At 41.2% G+C, this 20,754-nt stretch overlaps 1 protein-coding gene across 1 annotated transcript; it reads right to left on the bottom strand.

Moving 5' to 3' along the window:
• Positions 1 to 16,333: 16,333 nt before the first annotated feature.
• LOC137740003 (protein transport protein SEC13 homolog B-like) lies at positions 16,334 to 18,181 on the bottom strand. Its single transcript, XM_068479785.1, has 2 exons — positions 18,047 to 18,181; positions 16,334 to 17,511 (listed from the first exon to the last, which is right to left on the bottom strand). Exon 2 carries the CDS (start codon positions 17,499 to 17,501, stop codon positions 16,596 to 16,598), a length of 906 nt encoding a protein of 301 aa, XP_068335886.1. The 5' UTR covers positions 17,502 to 17,511; positions 18,047 to 18,181; the 3' UTR covers positions 16,334 to 16,595.
• Between the last annotated feature and the right edge of the window lie 2,573 nt (positions 18,182 to 20,754).

Raw genomic sequence — 20,754 nt, 5'->3', positions numbered from 1 at the left:
TTCGTTAAAAGATGAATTTTGTTAGATTAGATGTTAGATTAGCTACTGACGGGGTTCAAACCTACGACGTCATGTAAGAGCTCAACTCAATTCCAGTATTATGGTAAAGGGCTACTTGTAAAGTTGGAATGCTAGTCAGCTTCTACCTCCGACTTTGGATGGTTACCTTCTACCTTCTCTTATTATGTTTGTATCAAGCAACATTGTTTGTCTTCAAGACCCAACTTTATTGATCAATGATCATTTATGCAAATAATTAACAGAAATAAAAAGTCATTTAGAGTTAAATGTTATCAGATAAATAGATGAACATAGTGTCTTAATTAAACACTATGTTATTACATTGTTAAACAAATGGTTTGATCTTCAATTTGTTGATTCTCGTGTATAATAAACAAGTTGATAATCATACAACGTCGCACAATGTGAAGAAAAATGAAACGGGATACAAAGGGGAAATTAGAGATTATATTCCCTCTAATCAAAGAACTTATTCATGAAGCAAAGGAAAGCACAATCCAGCCAGAATTTGACACAATTTCCTTTTGTTTGTAAAACTTGTTTGTTTGATGACATTTTAATGTTACTTCACAAACTGCAGTTCCTAAATCAACACATATTTAGGAAAAGATACAATTCAATTCACAAAATAATTATCCATGAATTTCAGTCTTAGCGTACAAATCAAGTACATTGCCTTGGTGTTTGTGTGTCTACCTCTACCATACAAGAATGACTTGCATGGTACGAGTTCATCATTATATGACGTTTCGTGTCAATAATATACATAAAATACGTGTTAGCTATTTTCCACTTAGTTATATTTTTGATACAAGATGTCACCGTAAAGGTAAATTCGTATCATACAAGTTATTCTCCTATCTTCAACATGTAGTTTGGTTGATTTTATTAGAAATCAAGTAAAGAGGGTCAAGGCCATGTGGCAGGAATCTATTCATGATGAGGTCATTTTCCTAAGGTGCTTCCTCACACGTGCATTATGCTTAGCATGTCTAAACCCTAACATGGTAGCACGTGTGTGCACGTCACGTGCCCCTCTGTCCTTAATGCATGGCTTAAACTTGATTAAGGTTTGATAATACAAGAGACTAGAGTGTATTGAGGTTTACGTTGGTTTTTGATGGACAGCTTTATGTTGGTTGCTTCAAATTTAAAAACAAAGGGAACCCAAAAAAAGGGTGACTTGGGTTTTAAGCAAACGTTTTCAGGCTTTTACAAGAAGATAATCTTATTTGTCATATGATCTTATATGATATTGTTGTTTGTTGGGTTCAGTTCGCTTCACCTCTAAAATCGATCGAGTCGAATAGTATACCTGCTTTTTTTTTTTTTTTTTTGTTAGATCTAGCTCCTCAGTGGGTTTTGCTCGGTTTGGAGAAGTGAGGGAGAGAAAGGTGAGAGAATAAAGAACAAATAGAAAAGGGGACATGCTTATTGTGGAGCAAAAAAAAATCGAGAAAACTATAGAAGCGATATGTGGATTCTTGGGTAAAAAAGATAAAATTACCCTTGAGACACACCGGAACTCATATGCGCAAGCAGCGGGCAATCACGACTCAATCAAGGTCAAAAGTGGTCAAAATAGATATTTCTTCAAAATCTATTTCATTCATCCTCATCAAATCCTCCCTACAAAGTAACCTTCAATTATTCATTCAAAATAGGAATAATTACCTAAATTAATTGATTAATTTCCTAATTAATTAATTAATTAATTTTCTCATTAATTTCCTAATTGATTGCAAGATATTATTTTGACATGATATCTTGCAATTACACCCAAAAACCACCATAAGTGGTTGGACCCCTTTTCTCCAAATAGGGGCCGACCACACCCCTATAAATAGCTCACATTTCTCCCAAAAGTCCAATTCCAACTCTCTTACAAATTTCTCCAAATTTCTCTAAATACTTTTCCCTCAAATTCTAACTTTGGCATTGGAGATTCTTCAGCCAAAGCCACCCCCCCCCCCACCCCCATTCATCGTGGGCTTGTGAAGCTCTTGGCCTTGACCTAAGGTTTTAATTGTTTTGCAAGTGCATTTTCGTCCAAGAAGAAGAAGGCGGAAATTTGCATCCACAAATTGGTGCTTTCATTGAGAGTCTTGATCAAACTCTCGAAAAAAAACTCTTGCATTCAAGGTTTTTAGTTTTCTTGTTCATTTGTAGATTTTTCGTATGTTCTTATTCTTGGAATTTTTATTTATAAAAATTCTTCGATAAAATGTAAAAGAAAAGTACAATGACTAGAAACTCGAAAACCACGATGAACAAAAATTCCAACGTTCAAGAATTTAGATCGCGGTAATCCATGAAGCTCAACATGAATACTAGTGGAGTGACACCACCCCCAAGGGACACCACCATGGTTATGCTTATGGCAACCACCGTGGCAACTCACGGTGAGAGAAAGACCCACAATGAAGGCCTCACCTTGCAACCACAAGCCTAGGCCTGTGCCACTTTGCAACAGTGAGCCCAAACCCGTGCCACAAGGGAGCCCAACTCGGCCTAGTGCAAAGGAGCTCAAGCTGCAGCCGCAGTTGCCAAAGCAACAAGCCAAGGCCCGCAGGCGCAAGGTGCTACACAGGCCCAAGTCGTGCCAAGAGAGACTCAACACCCTGCGCCACTTCAAACCACGAAGGCCCAGGTCCATGGAAAGCTGGCCCGAGCCGTGCCAATCTAGCGCCCTGTGCCATTCCAAGCTCCACGAGCCCAAGCCTAGGACTTGCCGAGCCTAAGCCTCACACCCACATGTGCCCCATGCAATCCAGCCCATTCCTGTGGTGTCCCAAGCAGCCTAAACCGATCCAAGAGCGGTTCAACCATCCCAACTTCAATTTTTGGGTCGACAATTGAACGGAGGGTATTTTCACCACACTTCTCCGCATATTTGACATTTCCCAATTCAAAGCTCGCGCCCTAAGTCTACTACACTTCTATCACTCAAGGAGACGCATTATTTCTAAGCTCTTCCAACCCAAATGGCGAATAACACTTATCTCGACAAGTTATGGAGTTGATGAGCGCCCTCGCACAGCAGACGACCTTGGTTAATCGGCTCTTGCAGCACACTGAGATGCAACGTACCCTGGACGAGGTATCCCGAAGTAACACGAAGGCTGACAAAGAACCTTTTTAGCAGCCCCCGAGATAACGTATACTCCCATTTTAACACGTGGATGAGTGTGCACTCTCGACTAGACCTACAGACGAGCATACATTCATGTTTGGGGCCACACTCCGATAGTCAACATGAGCAACCTTCCAGGCGAAGTGTTCATTCGCGGTTAGGCCCACAAGGATCATCCTCCACCTCACATCGAAGTAGGTAGCATTAAAGACAGAGAGAAGCAGTCACTCAGTCTGGCTCAAGTTTAACCAGCAGTCTGCGAAAAATTCCCTCGCATGCTAGGAATAAACCACATACACTGCCGTCGTGACATAGACAAGTCGAGCACATAGAAGAGTAGCCTAGACCAACAGGTTAAGATCGAGGGCAGCCGAGAGCTTCGCTACTCTTAACAAAGACAGATTTAGGAAGAGGTAGAGAGGCTTTTAAACGATCGATTGTGTGATTTCCAATGCAATGAAGTCGCTGACGAAGCGTTACGACAAGACATGACCAATATAAGCAGGTCACCCTTCACGAACGAGATCGAACAGACAGAGCCTCCACATAAATCTAGCATGCCACATTTCACATCTTTCAAAGAAGATGAAGATCCGGAAAGGCACTTGAAGCACTACCAAAGCACCATGGTCTTTTATCAGAACAACGATGCTCTTATGTGCAAGATATTCGCCACCACTCTACAAGGCGAGGCGCAAGATTGGTTCCACACTCTACCACCATGTCTATCTGGAGTTTTGATGATCTTTCCTTGGTTTTCACCAAAGAATACTCATCATACCGCTCGATCAAGAAAAAGTCCAACCACTTGTTCAACGTGAAAAAGAACCCAAATGAGTCACTTCGCGAATACGTGAAAGGGTTCAAAGCAAAGAAGGCGAAGATAATTGGATGCAACAACTCAGAAGCAAGCGCAACCTTCCAAAAATGACTCCCAGCAAACCACCCATTGTTTGGAGAATTGATCATGAAATAAGATGTAACCATGGCAGACTCTTTCGCTCTAGCAGAAAAGCACATACTTGGGACGAAGCTCGACGAGCAGACAAGGCGCCCGAGCAGCCTCGAAAAAACTCGGCAATGGCTCAAAATAAGTAGGACGGGAAGCAGTACAACAAAAACAAGCAAAAGGCCAAGAGAAGGGACTAACCCATGACCAAAGAAGGCCCGACGACCATGACCTACTCTAAGTTCTCAATCTCAATCCACCAAATCCTTCGCGACATCAAGAACCAGCCATAGTTGAAGTTGCCAAAATAATCAAAATGAGATACTTCCAAGTTGGACCACACCAAGTACTACGCATTCCATCAAGGTCCTGGTCACACAACCGACAACTGCTACGCTTAGAAGATCTACCTAGAGAAGCTCGTGAAAAAAGGCAAAGTTGGCAGATACTTGGACAAGCCAGCTGCGTAGCCTATAAGGAATGCAGATGCCAACGAATAACCGCCCAACAAGACGATTCAGATCAATGGCATCTTCGCTGAATCTTTGCATTTGGGGGCTACTAACAACTCCAAGAAAAGGAATATCCAACAGGCTCTACTAGTCTCACAGGTCGAGGCAGTCAACACCCAACCTGGACTCTTCGTTTACTTCACTGAGCAGGATGCATAAGGCGTTGACTTCCCACCCAACGACGTACTAGTGGTATCTTTCCAACTAGCACATGATATAGTCGATAAAATGATGGTTGACAACGAAAGTACAATCAACCTACTTTAGTTCTTAGTAATTTAGAAGATGGGCCTGGAAAACATAATCATACGTTAAGCGGAAGTACTCACCAGATTCAACGGGCACACCTCGATTGTCATCGGCAACATTACACTTGATGTGAAAACATTGCTAGTTATCTCAAAGCAGACGTTCACGATCCTAAGCAACTCGCCCCCTATAATGGGATTCTTGGGAGACATTGGCTAATCAAGCTGGACGTTGTAACCTCCGTCAAGTATCAAAAAATCCAATTTCGCATCCCGTGAGGAAGAGTCGGAGAAATCAAGTCTGACCAAGCCACATCCCGACGATGCACTATGCAAGTATTGAAGAAATCAAGAAAGACTTTTACCTCCGTAAAGGCTACCGAGGTCCAAATGGACGATAAAGCTACCAAATAACAATTACAACAATCGGATCAAGAAGATGGTGTCCACGTCAACACGCCAGCACATGAGATGGGATGGAAACCCAAAGAGGACGCCGAGCATATAATTCTTGATCCCCAGTAGCCAGAGAAGATTGCTAGTATCGGCTCACGTTTAAGCCCAAAGGAAAAGGAAGAACTCAAAGCTTTCCTTATGGAAAATTGTGACATCTTCATATGGTCACCTTCCGACATGCCCAGCATCGACCCCAAGATAACTTGCCACAAGCTGCACGTCGACCCAACTGCCAAACTAGTGATCCAAAAAAGAAGGCATTTTGCACCCTAACGAGTGACGATCATTGAAGCGGATATTAACAAGCTACTAGAGGCCAGATTCATAGAAAATGTAGCACACATAGCATGGCTTGCCAACATCGTACTGGTAAAGAAGTAAGAGAATGGCATATGGAGGGTTTGCATAGATTATACCAACCTCAACAATGCATGCCCAAATGATCTTTATCCACTTCCCCGAATCGACCTATTAGTAGATTCAACTTCTGGGAACCAGATGTTCAGTTTCTTGGACGCATACTCCAACTATAACCAAATAGCCATGTAAGAGCTTAACAAGAAGAAAATCATATTCACGATCGAGCGAGGCACCTACTGCTACAAGGTCATGCCTTTTAGCCTTAAGAACACAGAAGTTACCTACCAAAGGTTAGTAAACATGATGTTCAAGAAGCAAATTGGAGTAACCATGGAGGTCTATGTCAACAGCATCATAATGAAGGGCAAGCAGCGATCAGACCACATCGGCAACTTGGCAGAAACTTTCAACATCCTTAGAAAGTATAAGATGAAGCTTAATCCCGCCAAATGCACATTTAGAGTATCTTCAGGAATATTCTTAGGGTACCAAGTAACCTAACGAGGAATCGAAACACATCCTAAGCAAATCTGAGCGATCCTAGAGATGAAATCTCCAACTACCTTGAAGAAGATCCAAAGCTTGACTGGACGAGCAGCTGCGTTTAACCGTTTTCTCTCGCAATCCATGAATTGATGCAAGCTCTTTTTCAAGGCCATTAAGAGGGCACAACGTGATAAATGGGATGATGAATACGAAAGAGCTTTCCAAGACCTGAAGAAATATCTCACATCACCTCTCTTACTATCCAAGCTGGAAGTAGTGAATGACATATACATCTACTTGGCAGTCTCAGAAGTAGCATTGAGTTCTACCCTCATACGAGAAGAGCCAGGGGCCCAACTGCCAGTATTCTGACTTTTAAAGCTTTTTTTGATGTGGAAACTAGATATCCAAAAATCGAGAAATTAATTTTGGCGCTAGTTGTTGCAGCTCGAAAGCTCAGACCATACTTTCAAGCTCATACAGTCATCATTATGACTCAATATCCTCTGCAATCAATCCTACATGGTCCAAACGCTTCTCAACGAGTGATGAAATGGGCGTTGGAACTTGGCCAATACGGTTTAGTTTTTCGACCCCACATAACGATAAAGGCCCAAGCTTTGGCAGACTTCATAACAGAGTACACGCCTAGCTTAGGCGATGCAACAGAACGGCCCAATGGCACCCCGGAGGCAGCCGAGCACACCTTACCTGCGCCTGCTCCACCCGATGGAAACTTTTGGCACTTACATGTCGATGGTGCATCCAACTACAAAAGCTCTGGAACAGGTGTGGTCTTTGTCACCCTGGATAGTTCAATGCTCAAGCAAGTGATCACTCTAGGCTTTAAAGCATCCAACAACGAAGCAGAGTATGAAGCATTATTGGAAGACCTCTGAATGGCAAAAGACTTAGCCGTGAAAAAACTCGCAATTCATTTTGATTCCCAGTTAATCACCAGCCATACTATTAAGGAGTACATGGCAAAACATTGAAGGATGGCGCAATACCTAGAGATGGTACGCAAGCAACTTAAGGCATTTCAAACTTACACTCTTACTCAAGTTCTGCAGGCAGACAACGACCTAGGCTCCGCCCTTGACCACTAACTTAAACGTTCTATCCCGGTGGAGTATCTAGATAGGCCAAGCATAGAAGCGGAATCGGGAGTCAAAATGTCACAAGTTAGTACAATTCCCAACTGGTGGCAGGATAGGGAGTCCGTAGGTTTTTGTGAAAGGGATGTGCTTGAAAAACGACCCCATCGGCCCGCTCCTTTTAATGGACATTTAGTCAATGGTACACTCCCTATGAAAAGATTGGAGTCTAGAAAACTCCAAATAAAGATGGCTCGCTACTACATGTGGAACGACATTCTCGTCTGAAGATCCTACACTGGACCACATCTCCGCTGCTTAGCGTCTCTTGATGACCTAGAGGTTCTAAGCTCAATCCACAAAGGTGTTTGTGGAAATCACTTTGGAGGGTGATCATTAGCGCAGAAGGATCTTAACGCATGTTACTATTGGCCTACCATGCATCAAGATGCTAAGGAGTTAGAACAAAAGTGCAACCGCTGCCAATGCTACAAGTCGGTATCAGCATTGCCTGCTAACGAGTTACAGCCGCAGACAAGTCCTTGGCCATTCATGCAGTGGGCAATCGACTTGGTAGGGCCAATATCGCCCGCTACTAAAGGCAGGGGCATGATAATAGTGGCAACCAATTACTTCACCGAATGGGTATAAGCAGAGCCTATGACTACCATGACTTAGGCGGACATAGAGCGCTTTATATGGAGGAACATCATTTTTCGATTTGGCATCCCACAATACATCATCATCGACAACGAGCGGAAATTCGTGGGCAAAGATTTGGCGAAGTTTTTCTAAAAGTATGGCATCAAGTAGCATATGTCCATGCCGAGATATCCTCAAGGCAATGGATAAACCAAAGCATCCAACGAAACGATTCTCAATTGCCTCAAGAAGTCCCTTTCCGACAAGAAAAGAAAATGGCCAGACGAACTCCCCAAATGTCTGTGGGCGTATCGCACCACCAAATGACGAGCCACCGGTGAAACTTTTTTTCTTTTTGGAATTTGGTTTAGAATCAATCATTCATCCTAATGTCATCGTGCCAAGTATCAGCACTCTACTGCTAAGTATTGAGCAGAACAGTAATGAGATGACCACAAACTTAGATCTGAGAAGCACAAGCAGACCATTACTGGCATCGCAGCGTACTAGCAGCAACTTCTTTCCAGCTATAACAAAAAGGCCAAGATCCGGCAATTCCAACTTGGAGATCTAGTCCTAAAAAAAAAGCCTTCATCATTGTCCACAGAGAAGGCTTCAAAAAGATGGATCTCATCTGGAAAGGTCCATACAAGATCAGCAAAGTAGGCGGCAAGGGTAATTACACCATCACCACCATGAATGACAAAGAGATCGAAAAGCAATGGAACGCCTACAATCTAAGGAAGTACCATGTGTGACCTCCTACTACATCAAAGCGCAAATAACTCAAGCAGCTCAATAGGCACCACCTCGCGAGCTGAGGATTATCCAGTTGTTATGCAGTCTCTACCTTACAGCTAAGTTTTTGTTCGTTTCACTTGTTTTTTCAATGAAGAATTGAGAAGTAATTTACAACTTGGCTCGACTACATGTCTACAACAACTAATCACTCATGCACTTCAGAAGAAAACCACGTCATTCTTAAGGACTCATCGCAGGCACTCCCCCACCCTCCCGATGGACCAACTATGCTCTCTATAGAAGAGGGTAAACCAATTTCCTGACACCCACATGGGTTTGTTTTCCAAAGCAAGAGGATAAACTCAACATTCTGAATATCCAAACGTGGATGAGCCGGGCTGCCATAGTATAACTAGATGCCTAATGGCTTGCGTCGGTATTCCTAGAAGTAGCCACAATGGTCTTTTTCAAGGCTTAGCTAACTGAAGGATTTTGGGTCTTTTGGCCTAATATGAGGGGAACCGGGCCCTAGAGATGGAGGGGGCACATTACGCAATACGCTCTATGGACGGCTGCCTTGGAATCCCAAAGCTGCTACCAAGTGCACTATGGTAATCTACGATTTCCAAAAGATTATCTACGGCTTGCCCTTCAAGCAGTAATCCGCGTTAAACTTATACAATTGCACATTTTCATGAGAGGTTAAACAATTTAGTGCGTATATACGAAGCATCATTTATTGCCGACATGCTAAAGGCAGTCGATGGGATTCATTTCTGCCAAAGCGCAAAACGACCTACACCAAGTCCTAAAATGTTGTGATACTTGCTACACAACCTATGGAATTGGATAAAGCCAAGGTTAATAGCCTAGTGGTCACGAGGACTAGTCTACTTCTGTAAGTAAGACGTCCGGCTACCGACCCTATGACTAACACTTTGCAAAGTTCTACGCCAACACCTATAGATGCATAGGCTACGCAGGCCTATCTGCTTATACAAAAGTAGCATGCCTACCACTGGCCTATAAAGTATAAAGGTTAGGGCATGAACAAAAGAAGCGAAAATAGAGAAAAGTAAAGGAAACAAGTTTATTAAATTTTCTAGCAAAATTGATAAACAACTAGGAAAGGCTGAATGAGTTCAAGCAAAGGAAAAAGCAACAAGGAAAGCAAAGGAAATCCTAAAGACTACTTAGAATACTACTCTTTAGCAGTTTGGACATCCCATGACTACTCGATCACCACACCTTCAGCAGTTTTTGCATCCTCAACAGTGGCACCATCCGACGCTTCACTCATGGCTGTTTTAGCCTGGGCATCAGCCTCTCTGACTACTTCACCAATGGAAGCCTCAAAAGTAAAGGCAAGAAAGTCTTCAGGAGAAATGAAGAATGTCTCGAAGTCTTTACCAACAAACTCAAAGTCAGATGACCTCCTAAAGAAATGGTCTACATAACCCAACTTGTAGAAATCGGCTTGACTCTAAGTAAGCAAAGTATCGAACCTGGCCTTCTCACCCTTCAACTGCTAATTCTCCTCGAGCAGACTAGCACGGACCCGTTGAAGCTCCTCCACTTCCTTCTTCAAACTGTCGTTGATCTTCAAAGCACTTTCGAGTTCGAACACTTGAGGTCCAAGCTTGCCAACGACCTTCTTGAACTGGACCACTTGGTTGTAAGCAGGGATCAGTTCTTCGTCCTTTGCGTAAGCAGCAAAACAGAACTCAGAGATAGCACGATCAAGATCTTGAATCTGAGGTATGTAACACCCAATCTCTTTTTCTGCACTTTCATACTTTACTTGGATCGCGTCAAGCAAGTCTTCAAATCCACGATCTCTTAGCGAGCGGTCTCAAGCTGTAGAGAAGTGGGGGCATAGATATTAGACCCATTCAAAGCAACAAGTTCAGATTCCAACCTCTTGACTTTCTCAGCCGAAGAGTAAGTTTCGGCTGCCACAGTTCTTGTTACCTACTTGGCAGCCTTCGTATCCTCTTGATCAAGGAACATAGACTCGACTACTAGAATCACCGTTTTATGCATCATAGCCAGCAGAGCAGTTCTCTTATACTCAGTCGTATGCTTCGCAAAGGAACTTGGGCCAATGGCTTCTTTAACGTCATTAACAAACTTGGCGCACACATCCATGTCCTCGAGCAGATCTAGTCTCAAGAGTGCATAAATCTCAGCAGCTTCCCCAGGAACAAACTTGGTGGATTTCTCACAATTGCCCGCACAAGCAGTCTCTTTCTTCTCAACAGGCGAATCAGTCCCGACAGCAGAGGGAGAAGGTTTTGGCACCATTTTGGTAGCAAAATCCACCTTATCACTTTTCATGGTAGCAAGTATTTCCGAAGGTGAACCATACTTAGCCCTCGACGAACGTTTGGGCACAAATTTTAGTACTGAGGCCACGTCAGAACTTCTACGTTGAGTAATCTTGTTAGCAATCAAACTAGTCACCTTCAGAATGGCAGACATCACTAGCACAGATCTAGCAGCCTCATCTTTCTCGCCCTTGGAGGAAGTTAAGTCAATCACGAGCTTGGGGGCAGCCGACGAACCTTCACGAGTAGCGGAAGAAGTCTTAGGCTTTTTCTCAGCCAACATCTCTTGAGCCTGTAGGGAATATCTTTTTTTCCCACCTTCATTTGCAGCAGGCTCCACAACGGTGATCGGGTGAGCCAACGTTTCCTTCATTCTCCTTACCTCCTTTCTTAAGGGCAGCCCACATTTCTCCTAATGAAGAGAACTTAGCAGCCAACGCTACTCTCGATACTCGGAAGGAATACCTAGTGCAATATACACCTTCTTCATGTCTGGAGAAGTTTTAGGAGTTGAGCCAAATTTCGAATCTATAAGAACAGAAGAAGACAATCAATAAATCAAAGTGCAACTTAGCAAAAGTATAAAGTAGCCGAGGGATTAAGCATTCTACTTATCGGAGATGAAAACCGTCAGAACATGAAGCTCAGGGGAAGAATCAAACTCCCATTCTCCGGTTATCTCTAAAGTTTCCTTGGCCCAATCATGATCTCCCTTGCTCGAATTGTCAAAAAGCACATGACAGGATCGCAACTACCCAACTCCCTCGATGTGGCCTATGTTAAAGAAGTACCAGAATTCGTTGAAGGTCATGTCTAAGTCGAAAAATTGGCTTAGATTAAAGAACCCCACCATCACACAGACCGCATTCGGAGAACATTGAGCAGGGGCACACTTCATAAAACAGAGCATTTCTTGGAAGAAACGCGGCATAGGAAAAGTGAACCCCAACACAAAGTAGTAGGGGTGAAACTTGATGGCTCTCCAAGCCCCACTACAAGGCTCACGACTGCTATCATCCTTGACTCACTTCTCATGCACTCCCGATGAAATAGTGTGCCTATATACCTCAAGGAAGTCTCTAAACAAGTCATCAGAGCTAATTTTGAAGTGAGCAGCCTTGAAGTAGCCAACCTTGCTCAAATACCCGCTTTGACGATACAATGGCGGCACACCATCATCATTCTTGTGGCTGGAAGAAGACATGCTTGAACAAATTCTACACAGACGCAAGGAAAATTCATTGCACAAAAAAAAAGAAAAAAAAAAAAAAAGGGAAAAGACACGGCACAACAAGCCCCACGGCCCAACAAGGCTCTCGGCCTTTCTTTTTTTTCCTTCAGGCATGGGCCCGAGCCCAGCCTAAAAAAAAATAATGAAACTATCTTCGGTCTAATCAAGCGAGCCAAGCACAGCGGCCCTCTACTCCCCCTTTCTCCTCTCATACACAGGCCCGAGCCCAGCATTCAAAGAAAAAAAAAAAAAAAAAAAAAAACCTACTCACAGCCCAAGCCGCAGAAGCCCAGCAACCATGTCAGGCCCCACGATCTGGCCAGATATTTCCTCAGCCCGCAGGCCTCACAGCCCAAATAGAAGGAAAATGAGCCAGAGCCCCGCTCTTCCACTCCTTCCAGCGGGCCGAAGCCCATTCATCTAGCCCAACTTTTTGGCTTGTGCCAGCCACGTCAACCCTCAGCCCGAACTGAGCCGAGCCGCCACCACTCTGCATCTTGCCACCTACGGCAACAATGCCGTGAACTTCTCCAAGCCCTTTTTCACACATCATCAACCCCCGTTAAGCCAAATTTCAAGCCCCGAGGCTCTCAAAAATTGAGAAGACAAGGAAAATTATTTTTTTCTTACCTTGAAGCTGCGTGAAGACAAAGACAACAACGAAAGACGATCCTTTACATGGGCAAGTGTAGAAGATTGCTAATGGAGTGGGAACAAATATACTCTAGCTTTCTCTCTCTTGTAGGGTAGAATAAATTGCTCTCCAAAGTTAATTTGATAATCTACTTAAGATAGACTTAAATAAACTTTGGTAGAAATTTATTTCCCCTTCCTTGAAGGATCTAATTTTCAATTAAAGAGGGAATCTACTTCAAAATAAGAAACAATCTTATGTTTCCCAAAATAAGATCTCTACACCTGCTGCCCGTTCCTACGAGCAGCCTAACAGGTGTGGGGGCATTTGTGGAGCCAAAAATAATCAAGAAAAATATGGAGGCAACATGTGGATTCTTGGGTAAAAAGACAAAATTACCCTCGAGACACACCTGAACTCCTACGCACAAGCAGCGAACAATCACAACTTAATCAAGGTCAAAAATGATCAAAATAGGTATTTATTCAAAACCTAGTTCATCTATCCTCATCAAATAACCTTGAATTATTCATTCAAAATAAGATTACTTACCCAAATTTATTGATTAATTTCCTACTAATTAATTAGTTTCCTAATTGATTGCAATTTTCTCCAAGTAGGGGCCGACCACACTCCTATGCAACTCTATTGCAAAATTCTCCAAATTTCTCTAAACAATTTTCCCTCAAATTCTAACTTTAGCATGGAGGTTCTTCGGCCAAAGCCCTCCCCCCCCCCTCCCAAAAAAAAATCATCGTGAGCGCGTGAGGTTGTTGGCATTGATTTAAGGTGTTAATTATTTTACAAGTGCATTTTTGTCCAAAAAGAAGAAGGCAAAATTTTGTATCCACACTTATGTGTAACTAAGCTAGTTTCTTCTATTTGTGTAGGATTTCAAAAAGAAAGAGAATATGTAGAATAAAAATTAATATTACGTAAGCAGTTTGAGGTTTAGTTTGTAAGTGGCAAAACTCAAAAGACAACCCGGTCTAGGCCAAAATTGATTATTTCGGATCGATTTGCCTGAAACCAAGCATAAACAAATAGAATATTTCAACATTTGAGAAGAAAGCACATCATTCACCAAAATAAAATAAAATAAACACACATAATTAATGAGTTTTTTTTTTTCTTTCTTATTTTCAATATTTATGGCAAAGAACGATAGATTTGAACTAGATAAATGCTAAAGGCACTCACTAACCAATAGAACTATCCATAGACTCTCTATCACTTCACGTAAAATCTCACTTTTGCAAGAGTCTCCTTATCATTTCTTTTTGAAGTAAAACACACAATGAGTATCAAATTATTTGACATTTCTAAAAATATTGTATCAGACTATTTGAGAAGAGAGCACATCATTCACAAAACAAAAACACAAAATTAATGAGTTTTTTTCTTCTTATTTTCAATATTTACGGCAAGAACTATAGATTTGAACTAGATAAATGCTTAGGGGACTCTCTAAACAATGGAACTATCCATGGACTCTCCATCACTTCACGTAAAGTCCTATTTTTGAGAGTGTCTCCTTATCATTTACCTTTGAACTAAAACACACAATGAGTATCAGACTATTTGACGTCTCTAAAAATACTGTATCAAACTATTTGAGAAGAGAACACATCATTCACACACACAAATAAAAAACACAAAATTAATGAGTTTTTGTTTTTCTTATTTTCAATATTTACGGCAAAGAACGATAGATTTGAACTAAATAAATGCTTAGGGGGACTCTCTAAACATTGGAACTATCTATGGACTCTCCGCCACTTCACGTAAAATCCCCCTTTTGAGGGAATCTCTTTATTATTTTTCTTGAAACTAAAACACACAATAAGCCAGATAAAGTGGATGAAAGTAGCATATGAGAATAAACTTCCCCATGGGTTTCTTCACAGGCAATCATTGTGCAAGAAATTGGCGAGTTAGAGACAAAATTTTACAGATTTATGAATCTAGCTAGGCCTGCATAAACCAGACCCATTGAGATCATTACAATTCCATCCTCCATCACAAGTATTCCATGCTGGGGCATGTACGGCCCAAACCATGAACACTTCGGAAAGAAAATTCCCACCATCTATATTAGATAGATAGTTTGAATCATTAAAATACATTACGTAGTATGTGTCATAAAAAAATGTCAAAAGTTGTCTAAAAAAGTAGTATCACGAATCCATTCTCTCCTCAAGAAAAATTGTTCTGAAATAAATTGCAAATTCGTTACCGATACATACCCTCCTCAAACCCATCCTCACGACAACACAAAATGATCAATGACCATGGTATCCCATTGTTCTCTTTTTCTTTTTTTTTTTTTTCTTTTTTTTTTTTTTTTGGGTTACAAAGGCAATGTTCATTGCCAACAGAAACAAAATTTACATAGCAGATGAAATATACAAAGAAAACGTGGACCTGCAAAACAAAACACCAAGAACCCAACCAAAGATTAGGCTCATAAACAAAAACAAACCAAAAGAAGAAGAAAACCATAGCCTTTTGCAACAACTGCCGCAGCACCTTCCGATCAATACAAGCCATTGACCCCAACGACCACCATAAATCTGGCTAAACAACGTCTCAAAGATGGAAGGAAGAAAGACTCCATCATCCAGCAAAGAAACCCTCTCCGATTGCAACCACCAAGTTGAAAAAATCAAAGAAGTCAATGGGAAACCCACTTGCGACACTGCCAACGAAGGCAGATCAAGAGAAGGAGGTGGTGCGAGCACCCGAGCCAGTGTGAACACCGGAACTCTACACACCTCGATGTTCCGCAACATGTCGCGGTTAAAAGTGATTGCAAACCGGATTTGGTATAATATAGATGGAGGATGGAGCCAAATCATAAAAGATGGAGAAGGATGGAGAAGGGCCTTGAAGATGGAGTGATAGCAGGGATTAAAGAAAAGATAGGATTGGTTCTAAGGTCATAGGTGAGCAGGACCAATGGCATGTCGGGTGGACAGAACACACTGGTGGGAAAGGATAGCAGTAGCAGAAGAAAAGGAAGAGAACAACAAAAAGCAGAAATAAAGGATTAAACCGACCTTAAGCATAGCTAAGGCCCGCGGGCTGAACAAACCAACCTGAACTGGAGACCCCCACACAAGTGGTGAGAAAAAACTCTCAGGGAGAGAGAGCAAAGAGAGAAATGCGAAATGTAAATACAGACAATGCTTTTCCCGTCGCAAATTTTGGACTCGAAGAATTCACTAGTTACTTTATGCAACCAATTTGCAAAAACACACACAAACAAATGTAATTCAATAAGTAAACCAATTCTACAATTCGCACGTCAATATGAACAACAAACTCCCAAGACCTTTGTATGAATAGAAACTAAAACATAGAAAAAATGAAGTTGTGAACTTGGCTCCTTGTTTAATTTTACAAATGCAGCATACAAACAAGCATGTAACTTACATCAACTTCTGTAGTTTACGTAAATAGAGTAACTTGCAGGATATTATGGCAATGTGTATTGCGCGGCTGCAAAATATTTTATAAATATCGAAAGAAAATAAGGTCAACCATGTCCAAATGTCAATAGAACCAAAACAGTCAAACTGATTGTAGTGCATATCACTCGTACAGACGTATCAACAGTAACACAGTATGAAACTTTTAGGGTTCATCAACGTCAATCAAAACTGATCATTTTTATGATATTTAATGAAATGAGCTTCATTGATAAAGAGGTTCATATATAATCTGCTGTAACAGAAGAAAAGTTCCAAAACAAGTTTCTATGGGTCAATTGTTGTCACCTGTTGCCATTCCCCATCTACTGCTTCCTTCCATAATGTCACACTGTTGTTCCCATCAGCCACAGCCAATATGTTTCCAGTCAGCGACCATGAGACCCTCCAAACAGGTGCATTGAAATCATGCAGCACCTTGCCTTCCCATTGATCCCCATCCTTGCCCACAGTCCATATAATCACTTTACCATCCTGTGAGGCACTGGCAATGGTTGATTTTGGTAGTCCCAAGTTGGGTGCCCAAGCAACATCCCTGACCCAATCAACATGCATATGAAGAGCCGGAAAGCAGTCCAGCTTCCAAATGCCATTACCAAGCTTCCACACTTTTACAGTATTATCACAACCACCAGAACACAGCTTCTGGACAGGGTCAAGCAGACCAGAACCAACAAGAGCACCGGGGGCTGTTGAGGGAGCCCAAGAAACGGAGGTGACACCAATTGGGTGAGCTTGATCGATCCTCGAGGTATCCCAGCCACCATCAGACCTTGCAGTGAAGACTGAGATGTTCCCATCAGAAGAACCACACGCCAAACAAAGACCGAGTTCATGAGGAGCCCAAGCAATTGAGTTCACAGAGGATTTGTGGTCATCAAAAACATGAGCTTGGGTCCACTCATTCTGATTACCTTCCTTCCACAGTATGACACGCCCATCATAGGAACAGGAAGCAAGTAAAGACCCGAATTTTGGATGAGCCCAAGCAACCTGCCAAACTGGTCCCTGGTGACCAGTCAGGGTTGCTAGATGCTGAGAGGATGAATTGCTCACCCCAATTATCTTAATTACGTTGTCGGATGAAGCTGTGGCGACGCGCTTACCATAGTAATCCATGACCACATCATGGACTGTGTCCTGGTGGCCAGTCTCAACCTTTTGTGCAGGCATTTCTCTACTCCTATGTTAATGTTTCAACAATTTGATATCAATAAGTTCGCCGAAAATTCAATCAAAACTAATTCTAATTTTATAAATTCCAATGGGTCCCTCCAGAAAATCCCAAATCCTCCAATTATCTTTTTCTCAAAAACCCATCTGTTTGGTTGCTGAGAAAATTCAATAAAATATATACATCACAATGTAGAAAGAAGCAATGATGTTTTCGTATTTCAAACATTAACATTAACGATATCAGAGCAAAAGCAACCAAACAGAAAAATTAACCAATTATGTACTCAATATAATCAGCAAATTTCAATGAGATCTCCTAAAAGGAATATCACACTTCTGCTAAAATACTATGAAACGGATTGGGAATTTGGGACTAATAAAATTTACAAACCCTAATCGATTTGAGCTAATATCAAACGCAGAAATTGATCAAAATTCAATATGTTACGGATTTAATACAACGATCTTGCAACAAAAACAAAACACCCAATCCAAAATTCTACAAGAAATGCAGTAACAGTGAAGAAAAAAAGGGATCTAACCTGGGAAGCAAAGATTGGGATCGAAACGACGTAGTTTCAGGACGAAGTGGATCGCGAATTGCTCTGCTGCCGTGAAACCAAGAAACTCGCACAGGAGCAAGACTTCCCTCAGATTTCAGTTTCTATACGTTCAACGCTTTTGCGCATGAACAAGTGGGCCTTGATCTTCGGCCCATTATTCCCGATAAGCCCACTCTGTGGAGAAGAGCAGCCCATTGGGCTTGAGAGACAGACTTCAAAAACACGCAAGGTGGCATGAGTGCGCGGGTGTGCCACGACATGGCCGGGGAGGCCGCCGAGAAATTCGCCGCACCCTTTGTGGGCCCCACCCTTTCCTTGTCAGGTCATGCGTTGTCCCCTCTCGCTCCCTCTGGGCCCACGTCCAGCCCACCAAATTCAGAAAGCCCCTTCTGCAGTTCCTGCTCTTCCCACAAAATACTTTAAAAATCAAATATAAAAATAAATTAAGAAAATGTAAAATATTACTATTCGGTAATTGCCTTCACGTGCTCGTTAGAGCAGCCCCAGCGGGAGCTTTTGTTAGGGGGACAATGGAGTGAACAAGGCCAGAAAGCCCGACTGATTTGGTCCAGCATGTGGCAGCCCGAGGTACAGGTCTGGTCCAAGGGAGACGCTTGACACGAGTTGCCAACCCGAGAGCCCAGAGTGGGTGTGACATCAAGGCGACGTCAGCCATTTTTTTTATTTTTTTTCTGTCATGCACGTGGCCTTCAAGTGCACGTGGGCAAGCATTAGGAGACATAAATTCAAAAATGGGGCCCGTAGCCCACTCAGATTTCTTACCGTTGGGGAGGCCACGGGGCTTCCCTGTGTCCGTTGGATTTCAACGGCTATATTTTATGGACCGTTAGATTTTCAAAGTTAAAAAAAAAAATTAAACCTCATTTAATTTCAACCGTTGGATCTGAGATCAACGGTCCAAGTTATTAGGCTATGTAAATTTAAAAAAAAAAACAATTTAAAATTCTGAAATGTTAGCATTGTGCCACGTGGCACAATCTAGAGTGTTGGAAATTCAAATTTTTTTTTTTAATCCAATACCAGAGATTAATTAGGTGAATATTTTTTTTAAAATGTAAAAAATTATTAAAAATCTGAAGAAAAAAAATTAAAAAATTAAAAAAAAAATTGATTTTACTTTTCTATAAATACCTTCTCATTATCTTCTATCTTACACCACAATTTCATATTTTCTCAACTTCTTTCAACCACATTCCTATCTTTCTCTCAAAGTTTCAATCCAATTTTTTTTTCCATCACCAATAATTGTATTTTCGGATAATAACACGTGGCGCAACGAGTACGATCAAAAATCTTATCGAAAATTCATCACCAATAATTATCTTTTCGGATTTTATGACAAGTGGCACAATGAGAAAGATTAAAAATCTTATCCGAAATTACAAATAAAATTATTTTGTATTATTTTATAAATAAATAAAATATTAATATTTTATTGCCTATTGCCAGGGCTATTGAAGTGCAACGGTGGAGATGCAAAATACGATTACTATTCATTAAGGGCAGTTACTGTTCACTGGGTGGATAGCATACTGTATTGCCTGGGAGGAAGGGTTCCCACGCTGGAACTGCTCTTATGTAAATATGTATACCGATTTTGTAGGTTATGGTGTAGTAGTCGACGATTCAATTTTATATTTAAATTAATAAAAAATTATTTAAACAATTACCTAACTCGCTATATGATTTACAAAATATAATATGGAAACATGATTTTTATAACATTTTCCTAATGGAAACTAGCGGATGCGCACAAACTGTGTGTGAACAATTTCATTTCATTTTGTTTTTTTATTATGAAGTGAAATTAATTTTTAAATTTTTTTTTAAATAAATCTGTTAATGAAAACTAGGATAATCGTGAGTGGTTTCTTCCAACGTGGGAATACTTTTTATTTTATTTTATTTTTATTTTAAAATAGGTCATGTTATACTAACTTGGCTGTGTGGTTACTATAAAAAATAGCAAAATTTATGTTCATATAATTACTAAATTACTCATATTTTTTGTTTGAATTCAACTTTGGTGAGGGGTTAAAATGAAAATTTTCTAAAATTGTGGTTGATAACTAGAATTTTATTAATGGGTAGTGTAGATATGTATATTGTGACGTCCCACATCGCTCAGGGAAGTGATCCTTATATGTATATTCCCATCTCTACCTAGCACGAGGCATTTTGGAAGCTCACTGGCTTTGGGTTCGATGGGAACTCCGAAGTTAAGCAAGTAACGCACGAGAGCACTCCCAGGATGGGTGACCCATTGGGAAGTTCTCCTGTGAGTTCCCAGAAACAAAACCGTGAGGGCATGGTCGGGGCCTAAAGCGGACAATATCGTGCTACGGTGGTGGAGCGGGCCCGGGAAGTGGTCCCCCCAGGTCGGGATGTGACATATACACATCCGAAAACAAAAAAAAAAATTAACAATGAACGGAATACAATATTTTATCGGCAAGTAGATTTGTAGTTTTGTCCAATAATGAAATGGTAACCCAATTAGTTAATTTTAATCTAATACTAGAACTCTTCATTTACTTATCATTGTCCATATTTACTAAAATTAAATTTTTTGTTGTAGACATAATTTACTAAACGATTATGGGGGCCACTGAGAGAGAAGGTGTGCAATAGTAGAGAGAAGAGAAAGATGTGTAATTGTGAGGTGT

This window comes from Pyrus communis, chromosome 7, assembly GCF_963583255.1.
Source record: "Pyrus communis chromosome 7, drPyrComm1.1, whole genome shotgun sequence".
Taxonomy (NCBI): Eukaryota; Viridiplantae; Streptophyta; class Magnoliopsida; order Rosales; family Rosaceae; genus Pyrus; species Pyrus communis.
The sequence above is the reverse complement of the archived record's forward strand: the minus strand, read 5'-3'. Positions and strand labels throughout refer to the sequence as shown.

Excerpts from the sequence above, each read along its gene's own strand:
- LOC137740003 (XM_068479785.1), bottom strand. The coding sequence starts at position 17,501 with ATGCCTGCACAAAAGGTTGAGACTGGCCACCAGGACACAGTCCATGAT.